This window comes from Penaeus chinensis, chromosome 23, assembly GCF_019202785.1.
Source record: "Penaeus chinensis breed Huanghai No. 1 chromosome 23, ASM1920278v2, whole genome shotgun sequence".
Classification (NCBI taxonomy): domain Eukaryota; kingdom Metazoa; phylum Arthropoda; class Malacostraca; order Decapoda; family Penaeidae; genus Penaeus; species Penaeus chinensis.
In genome coordinates, this window is record NC_061841.1 from 4,121,305 (window position 1) to 4,135,132 (window position 13,828).

Below are 13,828 nucleotides of genomic sequence, written 5' to 3' on the forward strand. Positions count from 1 at the left end.
CCCGCCGCGGAAGTCGTAAAAATGCCTGTGCTCCGACTACTGGCTCGAGCCCAATCTCATGTCGAGAAAACGACATATCGCCTTGAGAAGTCAAACGCAGGTGTCGTAGGGAAAGTCGCCGCCGTGGCACAGGTGGTAACGCGCCGAACCTTGGTTGATTAGGAAGGGCATCCAATCAGGCAAGGGTGAGACTGCCAAATGGCCATCCATGGTGAATTGATAACATGTCCTGTAGTCAAATAAATGGCTGTTGAAAAAAAAAAAAAAAATATATATATATACATATATATGTATAAATATATATACAATTATATATATATCAATATCAATATCAACATATATATACATATATATATATATATATATATATGTATATATATATAAATCCGCGCGAGTACACACACAGATCACTCGCATACGAGTGTGTGCATTCATGGGTAGTGGGTGAGTCTATGATTACCTAAACAACCACTCCCCCAGGGAAGGATCAAGGCCCAGTCAACTACATGATGTCAACATGGAGCCAAGTAGTTCAGACACCGTATCGGTAATGAATATGAATACGGCAGATACAGACTATGCCTGGCTGAAGTTTAGTCATACTGAACAAACGGCAGAGATAGCATTTCTAGTTAGATGGAACTGCGAGCAAAGACAAAACTTGGGGGCCTTTATATTCCAATGTATGTATATATATATACATATATATATATATATATATATAGACACGTATATATATATATATATATATATATATATATATATATATATACACACATTCACACGTATATGTGTGTATATATATATATATATATATATATATATATATATATATATACATATATATATATATATACACACACACACGTATATGTGTATATATATGTATATATATACATATTTATTAATATTAATATATATGTAATATATATGTATATATATAATATGTACATATATATGTATATATATATACATATATATATATATATATATATATATATATATATACATATATATGTATATATATATATATATAATATGTACATATATATGTATGTATATATATATTTATATATGTGTATATATATATATATATATATATATATATCAATATTACTATGTATATATGAATATATTTTTTCTTCTCTTTTTTCCGTTTTTCAAAAATGTATTTCTGCCCTTTCCTAACGTAAATGCCACATTCATTTCAGAAGAAAATTCATCAGGAGGCAAGATGAAACCAGGGCAGGAGGAAATTCTTAAGGGAATATCCCCTGACAATTAACCGAATGGTCACCTTGAGAGACGGAAATTATCTCGAGAGAGACCTTGAGAGTGGAGGATTATTATTATCCTCAGATTATTTTGGATAATTGCCTATCTCTCTTTTATTTACTCTATCCTAGCAATTGATTCACAGAACCGACTGACAACAAACTACTTAAATTACTGCTGAGCGAACAGGGACGAACTTGTGATAAAATAGGCGTGTCCAGAAATACTGTACTCAGCTGCTGAGCCAGGAACCATTTGGCTGTTTCACCGGGCTCTCTAGCACTGTGCTGAGGGGCCGACAGGGAGACATTCGACGAAAATACTGAAGGCTTTGTATCTTTAATAAATCTCGCTTCACCGTGAGTAACGCGTAGGGTAACTTACTGTATAATGTAGGCAATTATTATCATTTTATTTAATTTATTATTATTATCATTATTATTATTATTATCATTATTATCATTATTATTATTATTATTATTATCATTATTATTATTATTATTATTATTATTATTATTATTATTATTATTATTATTATTATTATTATTATTATTATTATTATTATTATTATTATTATTATCATTATTATTATTATCATTATTATTATTATTATTATTATTATTATTATCATTTTTTTTTTTTTTTTTTTTTTTTTTTTAAGTACTCGAAATAACTGATACTGGACGATATAGATTTGGTATCGATACCGAGCGCAGAATGCTCGGTATCATATCGAAGAAAAACATCAATGGTATCGCACATCTCTAATTAATCATCTGTACATCATAATATAAATGCTCTATAGTTAGCTCCCGAAAGATGCTTCTCAGCTTGCGAAGTTTTGGACTAGAACAAACACAACGCAAACCATCATTGATCATAACACGTCGCCCGCTATCAAAAGATTACAGAGTACATATCGTGGTGACGAAGGCTAGGGTAGTGAGGGAAATGAGGATTTGTGGTGAGAGTGGTGATGTCTAGTGGTCATAATGGTGATTATGGTCGTGGTAATGGCTGTTGCGATTGTAATGTGATAGTGGTTGTGATAATGACCTCGACAGTGTGGTTAATGACACCCAAGGCAATAAGAGTAGTCCGTCTAGGTGGCAACATCGAGCTAAGCCCCGCCTCTTAGTTATCTGTTATTGCAAATTTTGAATGTATTTTTGTTTTCTTTGCTTATTTTTTTTTCGGTTATTTTTTGCCTATTATCATTACTGTACCAAAGTGAAAGTAAATATACATAAAAACATACTTATTATTAAACTTCGCATAGATTGATAGGGACGCAAAAGGGGCAGAGAGCTAATGACGTCATCGCGTTTATCCAATGAGGGTGCTTGAAGAGTTATCAGATATAGCAATATACATAACTATTTGTATAACTTAGTCTAACCCAGCCACCGGGGTTAGTCTCGGTGCCGGTCCCAAGCCCGGATAAATGGGGAGGGTTGGCGGCAGGAAGGGCATCCGGCTGTAAAAACCGCGCCAAACCTTATCCTGATGCGGAGAAAAATCAAGTATGGCGACCAAGCAAGGGCGTTCCCCGCAGGCGACGCGGGGGGTGATCGCCGTGACCCTCCGAAAAGTGGACGACGGCTACCGTATACAGAGCGGATACGGCTAAAGAAGCAAGCTCAAAGACGGAAGAGGAGAGAGGAACAAAGGACCACCAGGAAACTAAGGGTTGGCACACTGAACGTGGGCACTATGACTGGAAGAGGAAGAGAAGTCGTGGACATGATGGAAAGGAGAAAAATCAACATCCTGTGTGTACAAGAGACAAAGTGGAAAGGGGAAAAAGCCAGAGAAATGGGAAATGGGTACAAAATGTACTACGTAGGACACGAGGCAAAGAGAAATGGAGTCGGGATAGTGCTGGATCCAGAAATGAAGGAAGGTGTACTACAGGTACATAGAAAGTCGGACAGGGTTATGTGGGTGAAGATGGAACTTGTGAAGGAGGTCGTCAACATTGTATGTGCATACGCCCCACAGGTAGGGTGTGATGCGGAGGAAAAGGAAATTTTCTGGAAGAACATGGGAGAAGTCATGCTAGAGATCCCAGGGACGGAGAAAGTCTGGATAGGAGCGGACCTTAATGGTCATGTAGGAGGAGGAGTGGATGGGTATGGAAGCAACATCGGGAAGTTTGGATTTGGAACACGGAACGAAGAGGGGGACAAAATTCTGGAATTTGTGGCGGCAAACAATCTTGCGATCACAAACACCTACTTCCAGAAAAGCGACTCCAGAAGGATCACCTATACCAGTGGCGGTGTGAATTCCCAAGTGGACTACATCGTCTGCAGAAGGAGTGAGCTAAAAAGGGTACAAGACTGCAAGGTACTGCCAGGAGAAGCCGTAGCAAAACAACACAAAGTAGTCACCTGCACAGCGACAGTCAAGGCAGAGAAAACGAAGAAGAGAGAAAGGACAAGGAAGACACGATGGTGGAAACTGAATGAGAGCGAGCATAGAGAGAAGTTTGTGGAAAAGGCAATGGCGGCAATCAATGAACAACGAGAGAAATCATGGGAAGAAACCAGCAGAGTGTTAAAAGATACAGTGAAGGAGATTTTGGGGGTAACATCAGGGAAACCAGGAAGAAAGGAGGAAACGTGGTGGGGTGCGACGAGGTACAAAAAGCAGTAAAAGTGAAAAAGGAGATGAAAAAGCAAAAAGACTTTAACAGGTGCGAGGAGACAATAGAAGCGTACAAAGCGGCAAACAAGGCAGCAAAGAGAGCGGTAGCAAGGGCAAAAGCAGAAGCATGCAAAGATTTGTATGACAGCCTGACAGATGATCATGAAGGACAAAGGAAAGCGATCCGTATTGCAAAGCAGAAACATCGGGAATCACAAGATGTGTACCAGGGCAAGCAGATGAAGGATGCGAACGGAGTAGTCTTGACAGATGAAAATGACATCAAGGAGAGATGGAGAACATACTTCGAACAGCTGATGAACGTGGAAAATGACAGAATTGACAGAGTGATAGAAGCAAGACCCGAAGAGGTGATAGATGTGATAACAGCTGAGGAGGTGGAAAGAGCATTGAGGAAAATGAAGAAGGGCAAGGCAACAGGCCCGGATGACATCCCAATGGAGGCATGGAAGGTCTTAGGAAGGACAGGTGTCATCATACTGCTGGAAATCTTCACCACGATAATGGAAACTGAGAAAATGCCTGACGAGTGGAGAGAGAGCACGCTAATACCTATCTTTAAGAATAAAGGAGACATCCAGGACTGCGGAAATTACAGAGGAATCAAACTGATGGCACACACGCTGAAAATGTGGGAGAGAGTTATAGAGAAGAGATTGAGAGAGAAGGTGGATATATCAGAGCAGCAGTTCGGCTTTATGCCAGGCCGGTCCACAACAGATGCGATATTTGCCCAGAGACAGCTGATGGAGAAATATAGAGAAGGCCAGAAGGGGTTGCACAGCGTATTCATAGACTTAGAGAAAGCATATGACAGGGTGCCAAGAACAGAGGTGTGGAATTGTCTACGGCTAAAAGAAGTGCAAGAGAAATACATCCGGCTCATTCAGGATATGTACGAAGGCAGCAAGGCAAATGTAAAGTGCATGGTAGGAACTACGGAAAGTTTCCAGGTTAAAGTTGGACTTCATCAGGGATCTGCACTAAGTCCATTCCTCTTCGCCATCGTCATAGACTGTCTCACCGAAGCAGTTCAGAAGATTGCCCCATGGGACCTGATGTTCGCAGATGACGTTGCACTGAACGGGGAGACAGATGAGGATGTGGAAGAGAGGCTGGAGCAGTGGAGAAGAGCATTGGAAGATAGAGGGATGAAGGTGAGCAGGCATAAAACAGAGTACCTTTGTATGGGGGATCAAGATCCAGAGAGAGCAGTAGAAATGCAGGGTTTGAAGCTGAACAGAGTCCAAGAGTTTAAGTACCTTGGTTCCACAGTGCAAAGCGACGGGGCATCAGACAAGGAGGTTGGTAAGAGGATACAGGCAGGATGGAATGCTTGGAGAAAGATCACTGGGCTGCTATGCGACAGACGGGTCCCAGCAAAGCTGAAAGGCCGGCTATTCAAGACAATGGTACGACCGGCGATGCTGTATAGGATGGAGGCAGTCGCGGTAACGAAGGGACAAGAGAGGAAGATGGAAGTAGCTGAGATGAGGATGCTACGATTCTCACTTTTGAAACCAGGCTAGACCGGGTACGAAACAGCACCATCAGAGAGACAATGGGGGTAGGCGAACTGGAGAAGAAGCTGAGGGAGTGCAGGTTGAGATGGCTAGAGCATGTGCTACGGAAAGAGGAGGAATAGAGGGGAGGAGAGTGAGGAGGATGACGGTAGGATGGAGAAAGAGGGGCAGACCGAGACGGAGATGGGAGGATTGTGTTCGGGAGGAGATGGCGGCAGTGGGAGTAACGGAGGAGGATGCGAAGGGCAGAGCGGCATGGAGGAAAAGGATCCGCACCGGCGGCCTCAGCTGAGCTGGGAATAAAGCCTGAAGAAGAAGAAGAAGAAGAAGAAGATTTGTATAACTTAGTCTATATTGTTATAATCACCGGAATTAAAACAAATAATTCCCTTCTTCTTAAATTCAAGATACTGAAGTGTCCAATACCATAAACAGCTTCAAGGAAAATAGTCAGTTTCATTTTTTGATTCAAAGACTAAATTATCATGTTACTATTATCTTAGCCGTGTTGATGCTTGTGGCTCTGTGGGTAGTCGTAAAGATGGTGGTGGGCGTGGTCTTCTGGGCGGATATGGACGTGGTCTTCTGGGCGGATATGGGCGTTGTCTTCTGGGTGGACTTGGGCGGGGTCTTCAGGATGGATATGGGGGTAGTCTTCTGGGTGGATATGGGCGGGGTCTTCAGGATGGATATGGGCGTGGTCTTCAGGATGGATATGGGCGTGGTCTTCTGGGTGGATATGGGCGGGGTCTTGAGGATGGAAATGGGCGGGGTCTTCAGGATGGATATGGGGGTAGTCTTCAGGATGGATATGGGCTGGGTCTTCAGGATGGATATGGGCGTGGTCTTCTGGGCGGATATGGGTGTGGTCTTCTGGGTGGATATGGGCGTGGTCTTCAGGATGGATATGGGGGTAGTCTTCTGGGTGGATATGGGCGTGGTCTTCAGGATGGATATGGGGGTAGTCTTCTGGGTGGATATGGGCGTGGTCTTCAGGATGGATATGGGGGTAGTCTTCTGGGTGGATATGGGCGTGGTCTTCAGGATGGATATGGGGGTAGTCTTCTGGGTGGATATGGGTGTGGTCTTCTGGGTGGATATGGGCGTGGTCTTCAGGATGGATATGGGCGTGGTCTTCTGGGTGGATATGGGCGGGGTCTTCAGGATGGATATGGGCGTGGTCTTCTGGGTGGATATGGGCGTGGTCGTGGCGATATGGGTAGCGGTTCTTGCCGCAGTGTGGGTGGTGATGAGCGTAGTCTTGTGGGTGACTGTCGTGTTGCAGTTAATATCAAATCTTGCTAACGTGACTTCGAAATCCCTGAAGAAGGAATAAAAGAGAAGAAAGGGTAAAAGAAAAAGAAAAAGAAAATCCAGAGGTTTACGTGCTTGTTTCAGAGGAGGCCCAGTTAAAAAAATAATAATAATAAAAAAAAAAAATGCTTTAATATATTTTTTCTCTTCTTTTCTTCTTCACCGAGTTCATGTTCAAGAATCTCTGCGTGGAGTATACTTCATTTTTTTTTTTTTTTTTCTTTTTTAGCCAAGTTGATTTCATTTTCTGGAAATTGACACGGTAGGATGTTTTCTTCATAATTATCATTGATGCTGCATTTGTTTGTCTCTATATAATTTATGTCGATTAAATTTCCCCCCACTTATAGCAATGAAATACTAATTAACGGTTGACACATCTGATATAAAAACATGAATGTAAAAGATATCAAAACGATTTGGTTATATGCATTCTTTGAATAAAGATTTTAAGCTTCCACCTTGATTGGGATAATCATGAGAGAACTAGACAGAAATCTAGTAAAAGAGGATACAGCAAGACAAAACAAAGCAGAAGGTAAGAGGATACTAGTCTCTCTCTCTCTCTCTCTCTCTTTCTCTCTCTCTCTCTCTCTCTCTCTCTCTCTCTCTCTCTTTCTCTCTCTCTCTCTCTCTCTCTCTCTCTCTCTTTCTCTCTCTCTCTCTCTCTGTCTCTCTCTCTCTGTTGCCTCTCGCTCCCTTTCCCCTTCTCTATCTGTCTCAATCTCCCCCTTTCTCATTTTTCATCTATCTACCAGTTTCTCTCTTTATCTTTCTCTCTCTGTCAGACGTTTTCTTGCCGTCGCGTCATCGCTGATGATGGAAAACAGTGTCTTCGGGAGTGAGAATCTTCTTCTATCCATCAAATTTAGATTATAAACGCCCACGATCTGTGTTAGAAATTTCCATTACATCTCAGTATATTTCAGTACGTATCTGAAATCAAAATAGGGCATTTGATCAATATTTTCTCATTATAGCTCAGGATTAGGTTGTATCTATGGATTTCATATGCCAAACAATATTTCTTAACTACAACTTAACCTAAACTTAACTAAAATATATCAACATTTCATACAAAAAACAATATCTGTTAACCTAAAATCATAAACATAACAACCTTTCATGTAATAAACAATATCTTTTCCTTCTTTCGAACCTCCCGCAAAAATACAAAGTGAAAGGAAACGAAAATATGAAAAGGCTCATTCTATTAAGAATTTCATGGCATTTTTAATAAAACGATAACGGATAAATAAGAATGAATAGAGCTATAAAATAGAGAGAGAAAAACAAAACAAAAACAAAAGCATTAACTATACTGAGATATCTTAAAAGGGCTGAAGCTACTCTGGGATAAAACTATAACTAAAAAATCAAACTTAAACCAAATGAAAAGTTAGATTGCAAGATTATCCCTAGCATACCGTATCTTCACATTGTTCTAAATCCGAATATGAAAATAACACGTATATCAACCCATTCGCCAAGGATTTATGTTCTGTACCTCAGTAGTTTTTGGTGAATTTTGTTACCTACAGATGGCTCCACATGTGCTCAGCCGGCAAGGAGTCTATCAGTAGGCCCTAGTTACCGATCCTGGTTTTCCCATTCCTTGAATTGGCAGGGAAAATGTGTTTTTTCTTATTAATACCATTGCTATCGAAACTATTATTATTGTTATTGATGTTATGGTTATTAAATTGTCATTTAAATATTTTAGACAATGAAATGATACAAAAGACCCTTTGTTAAAGTGAAGGAAAAGGCTAAACAGGTGAGATAGGTAGTTCTGATAACTGGCTATTTGGTGATTAAGAACTTTTAGAGCCATCTATGTGTAAATACAATAAATAAACGTGTATTACAGTGGGCTTGGTATGTATTCTTGCCACATAGGGCGAATAGGTTAACAACTTCAGAGAATTCAGCACTCATATATTTTATCATATGTTTTATGAATGCGGTGGATATTCTTGGAAATTTGTGTATAAGAGGCATAATAAAAGGAGGGAAATTGCGCTCTTCACCATAATAAGCTTCCCTCTTCCTGGAAGTGGAGAGCCATATAGGCCGGTATTGTATACATGTATTGCTATATATGCATGTATGCATGCATGTGCATGTATGTATGTATATATGCACTCTTACATACGCACTCAGAGACACACACGGACACGCGTTTTCGCATATTACACATACAAATACACACACACACATCAACTTTATGCATATAAAACAGATATATATATATATATATATATATATATATATATTCATGTATGTATGTAACTAAGCACACACACACGTACACATATATACATATACATACATATATATATATTTATATATGTAAATGATACACACACTCATACACATATACGTATAAATACATGTGTATATGCATATATGTATATACACACGCAAACACACATATATGTATACACATAAATACATAAATATATATATGCAGACATAAACACAGAGACAGCCGAGTCGTTTTACAGTGATTAGACATGTAGAACACATTGTGGCTTTCAACTCTGCGGATAGCTTCACCAAGTTTCACTTACATGAGTGATAGTTGAATAACATACTTGTTTCCGACACATTAACAAGAACCTAATATGATTATGGTAGTCTGTGGCCCTAGTGCGAGGCAAGTAGCCAGAGGGAAATCCGATAATTGAGATAATTTGAAGGAAAGGCAATAATTATATGTAAATAGGAAATATGCTCAATTCACTCTGAGGTTTTGCTGGTGTGCCTTGCTTTTCAGTGATTAGCGTAATATAACATAATTTTATATCAACAACCAATTTAGAGTTCTTGACCCATTCTTGCATAAACTGAGATCACACTGCTATCAATATTCGACAATGGATGCATATTCATGTGCGTTCACGGTGGTGTGTATGTGTAATATCTACGTATGTATGTATGTATATGTGCATGTGTATATATATGTGTAAGTGTGGGTGTGTATGTGTACGTGCATATACACGCAAACACTTATGGGTGCGTATACGTGTAAGTGTATGTGTGTAACTGTATACATGTGCGTGTGAAAAAAAGATGTTTACATATTAAGTTTCACGTGAAAAAGACTACAATGATGTGTAAAGTACAAGCGTAAAGTACATATCTTTTTTATAGGAATAATAATACCACAGTTACATATTTCATTGTCAACACTCATATATGAATAATTCGTTATTGTTATTAGGAAACATGTGGTGTTTCTTTCTAATTTCACATGATTTTTGTGGCAACACTTTCATGTATTGAAAATCAACAAAAAGAAATAAGAAAATAAAATTCGGATATACAAAAAACCAGGGAGTTCCGTGAATACAAACACATTATATTTATTTATATTTACCTTTTAATATCGGCTCACAGGTGATACCAGCTAACGCAGGGTCAGCGGATAAATTAATGAGCATGTAAATTAGTTAGTATATACGAAATTGACAAAGAATATACAAACGAAGACAGCATGTAGCCCTGAAGAAACCCGATCTTCCATTTTAGTTTCAAGAGTCAGTTTTCTTTAGATATTTTCTAAATATAAAGTCAGTTTTCTTTAGTCCTTGTTCTCCAGTCCGTTTTCTTTAGTCTGTCTTCTTTATTCCGTTTTCTTTAGTCCGTTTGCTCTAGTCCGTTTTCTTTATTTAACACAGAAAATGTTTGTGTTTAGGGGAAACTTTGCCAAGTCAATGAATCTTTTTCTTGTTTGCACTTTCAATCATAATATGGTAAGAAAACATAAAGGAATCGGACAAACTTTGGTATCTTCTGATCTATAAAGAAAGTGAGAAGATTGATAAAAATGTGATAACTTTGGTCATCTGTTCATAGAGAATGAATACATAAAAGTAGGCGAAAAAATTGGATGATTCGAAACTATCTATTCGCACAGGATTCCGATAGACATTTCTTATTCCCGTGTCGTTTCCAAGTTATTTAGCAGCTTTTACTTTCTCATCTATTATGCTATCGACTCTTTTTTACTGTAAATTTCCGCAACTTAGCCTGTCTTTCGGTAATTTGATAGTGCGATCTTACACGCGTTTACATCTTCGCGAACTTATTATCATTATTTTAGAAGTACCATTAAAGACATTCATACATTCATGCGCAAATAAATGTGCTTACATCCTAGATATTAGGAGATCACCTCGTATTAGTTTTATCAATCATTGTAGTGCGGCAGCCAAGTTATGGTGTAAAGGTTCTGCGCAGCCGCTTACCTGTTTCCTTCCCCTGTCTTATGTCGCCCTGTTGACTTCCGCTCGTTAGTTAGTTATAATTATTTTTATTATTATTATATTTTTTTTTTATGAATTATCAATCTTTTTTTTTTTCTTTCTTTTTTTCACAAATTTGGAATGAGGACTGATGTTCAGGAGTAATCCATTCCAAATCAGTAAGGTGGTAAGGGGGGTGGGGGGGGGGGGGGGCGAGAGACAAGAGAGGCACGGATAGAGAGAGAAAGAGAGAGAAACTGGTAGACAGATTAAAATGAGAAAGTGAGGGAGACGGGAGGGGGAGGAGGAGGATAGAGAGAGTATATAAATGTGTATGTATATATATGAATATATATATATATATATATATATATATATATATATATATATATATATATATATATATATATATATATGTGTGTGTGTGTGTGTGTGTACATATATATATATATATATATATATATATATATATATATATATATATATATATGTGTGTGTGTGTGTGTGTGTGTGTGTGTGTGTGTGTGTGTACATATATATCTATATATATATATATATATATATATATATATATAGAGAGAGAGAGAGAGAGAGAGAGAGAGAGAGAGAGAGAGAGAGAGAGAGAGAAAGAAAAAAGAGAAAGAGAGAGAGTGACAGAAAGAATATAGAGATAGATGGAAAGATAGATGGGAAGTGAGTGAGAGAGATAAAAAGAGAGGGAGAGAGAAAGAAAGAGATAGAGAGAGAGTAAGAGAGAATGAGAGAGAGAGAGAGAGAAAGCGTGGGGGAGAGATTTGCTAACTAAGACCAGATCAGTCAGTACTGAAATAAGACACTTCGAAATTATTATCGAGTAACTTCTTACAGCGAAGTTCATAAAAGGAAGGTTATTTTTGGTGTCAAGGTAATCGAGATGAACATCGTGAACACGTAAAATGTCTTTTAAACATTTGTATAGAAACGTATTTTTGATTCAGTATACCGTCACTTATTAAATTGTTATTCTTTAAATTTTCATGTTAGTTTAAATATATATATATATATATAGTTTTATTCTATTATGTATTTCTATTTTCTTCACTCTTTCTCTTCTCTTCCTTTCTCCCCCCTTCCTCTTCCTCCTTCCTCTTTTACTCCATCCCCCACCCCCTCTTTACCATCACCCCCCCCCTCCTTCCATCACAGATTCCGAGAAACCTCCAATGAAATCTCGTTGAAGAGGAAACCAGCTTGAGATGTCCAAGGACGGGCTTAAGTAATCGGCCTGAGCTGAAGTCGACAGCTCTAAGATTGGGAATAGAATCTACTGTAATGTTGGTTAATATAGTCTTGAGTACATCTGTTGGCCTCGTAGAATACTTGTATATATCTGTATCTCTGTCTATATGTCTATACCAATACCTATATATATATATATATATATATATATATATATATATATATATATTTCTGTCTGTATGGCTATATCTATACCAATATCTATATCACTGTCTATATGGCTATATCTATACCTGTGTCTATATTTTTGTCTATATATCTCTACATATAGCCTACTTATATCTATCTATCAATCTATCTATTTATCTATCTATTTATATATATATATATATATATATGACTGTATTATCTATATCTATATCATATATATTTATACCATCTACATCTATCAAAATACATACATATCTATTTATCCGTCTATTCAACTGTCTATCTACCTATCTATCTATCTATTCTCTGCGTTTCCTACCCCTAGTTACGGTTGCCTCGTGCTTCTTTCCACTCCACCCTTCCATCGAAATCTCTTTTTCCCTTTTTACTTTCCCCCTCCCTCCATCTACTTAATACCTTCTTCACGATATCTTCTTGCATCCTAACATACTACCCCAGTCTTGCCTCTTTCCCTCTTCTCGGCCTATGTCTGTCTGTCTGTGTCTGTGTCTCTGTGTCTATCTCTGTCTCTGTGACAATTTATGTCTGTATTTCCCTTTCTCTGTGTCAATCTCTTTCTGTCTCTATCTCTCTGTCTCTCTCTGTCTGTCTGTCTATCTGTCTGTCTGTCTCTGTCAATCTCTTTCTGTCTGTATCTCTCTGTCTCTCTCTGTCTGTCTGTCTATCTGTCTGTCTGTCTGTCTCTGTCTCTCTCTGTCTGTCTGTCTCTCTCTCTCTCTCTCTCTCTCTCTCTCTCTCTCTCTCTCTCTCTCTCTCTCTCTCTCTCTCTCTCTCTCTCTCTCTCTTTCTCTCTCTTTCTCCCCCCCCCCCTCTCTCTCTCTCTCCCTCTCTCTCCTTCTCTCTCTCTCTCTCTCTCTCTCTCTCTCTCTCTCCCCCCCTCTCTCTCTCTCTCTCTCTCTCTCTCTCTCTCTCTCTCTCTCTCTCTCTCTCTCTCTCTCTCTCTCTCTCTCTCCCCCTCTCTCTCTCTCTCTCTCTCTCTCTCTCTCTCTCTCTCTCTCTCTCTCTCTCTCTCTCTCTCTCTCTCTCTCTCTCTCTCTCTCTTTCTCTCTTTCTCTCTCTCGTTCTGCTGTCCTCACACCTCCTCCTCTCTCCCAAAGATACTTATATTAACCACGTAATATTCTCAGCCTTTTGTTATCATCATTATTATTATCATTTTTATCATTATTATTATTATTATTATCATCATCATTTTTATTATTATTATTATCCTTATTTATATTATCATCATCATTATCTCTCTCTCTCTCTCCCTCTCCTTCGTTCTCTCTCTCTTTCGCTCTCTCTCTCTCTCTCTCTCTCTCTCTCTCTCTCTCTCTCTCTCTCTCTCTTGCTCTTATTTTCTAC

At 38.5% G+C, this 13,828-nt stretch overlaps 2 protein-coding genes across 2 annotated transcripts; one reads left to right on the top strand and one right to left on the bottom strand.

The window, feature by feature from the left end:
• The first annotated feature begins 2,781 nt into the window (after positions 1-2,781).
• On the top strand, positions 2,782-3,933 carry LOC125037463 (craniofacial development protein 2-like). The gene has a single exon (XM_047630609.1). The coding sequence runs from the start codon at positions 2,782-2,784 to the stop codon at positions 3,931-3,933; it is 1,152 nt and encodes a 383-aa protein (XP_047486565.1).
• A 2,018-nt stretch (positions 3,934-5,951) lies between these two features.
• Positions 5,952-12,901, bottom strand: LOC125037633 (putative GPI-anchored protein pfl2). Its single transcript, XM_047630836.1, has 5 exons — positions 12,878-12,901; positions 12,259-12,390; positions 7,583-7,672; positions 7,152-7,162; positions 5,952-6,789 (listed from the first exon to the last, which is right to left on the bottom strand). Exons 1-5 carry the CDS (start codon positions 12,899-12,901, stop codon positions 5,952-5,954), a joined length of 1,095 nt encoding a protein of 364 aa, XP_047486792.1.
• Positions 12,902-13,828: the final 927 nt, after the last annotated feature.

What these genes read in the sequence shown, in the direction of transcription:
- LOC125037463 (XM_047630609.1), top strand. Translation starts at nt 2,782, where the DNA reads ATGCGGAGAAAAATCAAGTATGGCGACCAAGCAAGGGCGTTCCCCGCA.
- LOC125037633 (XM_047630836.1), bottom strand. Translation starts at nt 12,901, where the DNA reads ATGCAAGAAGATATCGTGAAGAAG. An exon ending in AAGAAGATATCGTGAAGAAG is followed by an intron (nt 12,391 to 12,877) that starts GTATTAAGTAGA and finishes GATATATACAAG; the next exon opens with TATTCTACGAGGCCAACAGA. An exon ending in TCCTTGGACATCTCAAGCTG is followed by an intron (nt 7,673 to 12,258) that starts GTTTCCTCTTCA and finishes TTTCTAACACAG; the next exon opens with ATCGTGGGCGTTTATAATCT.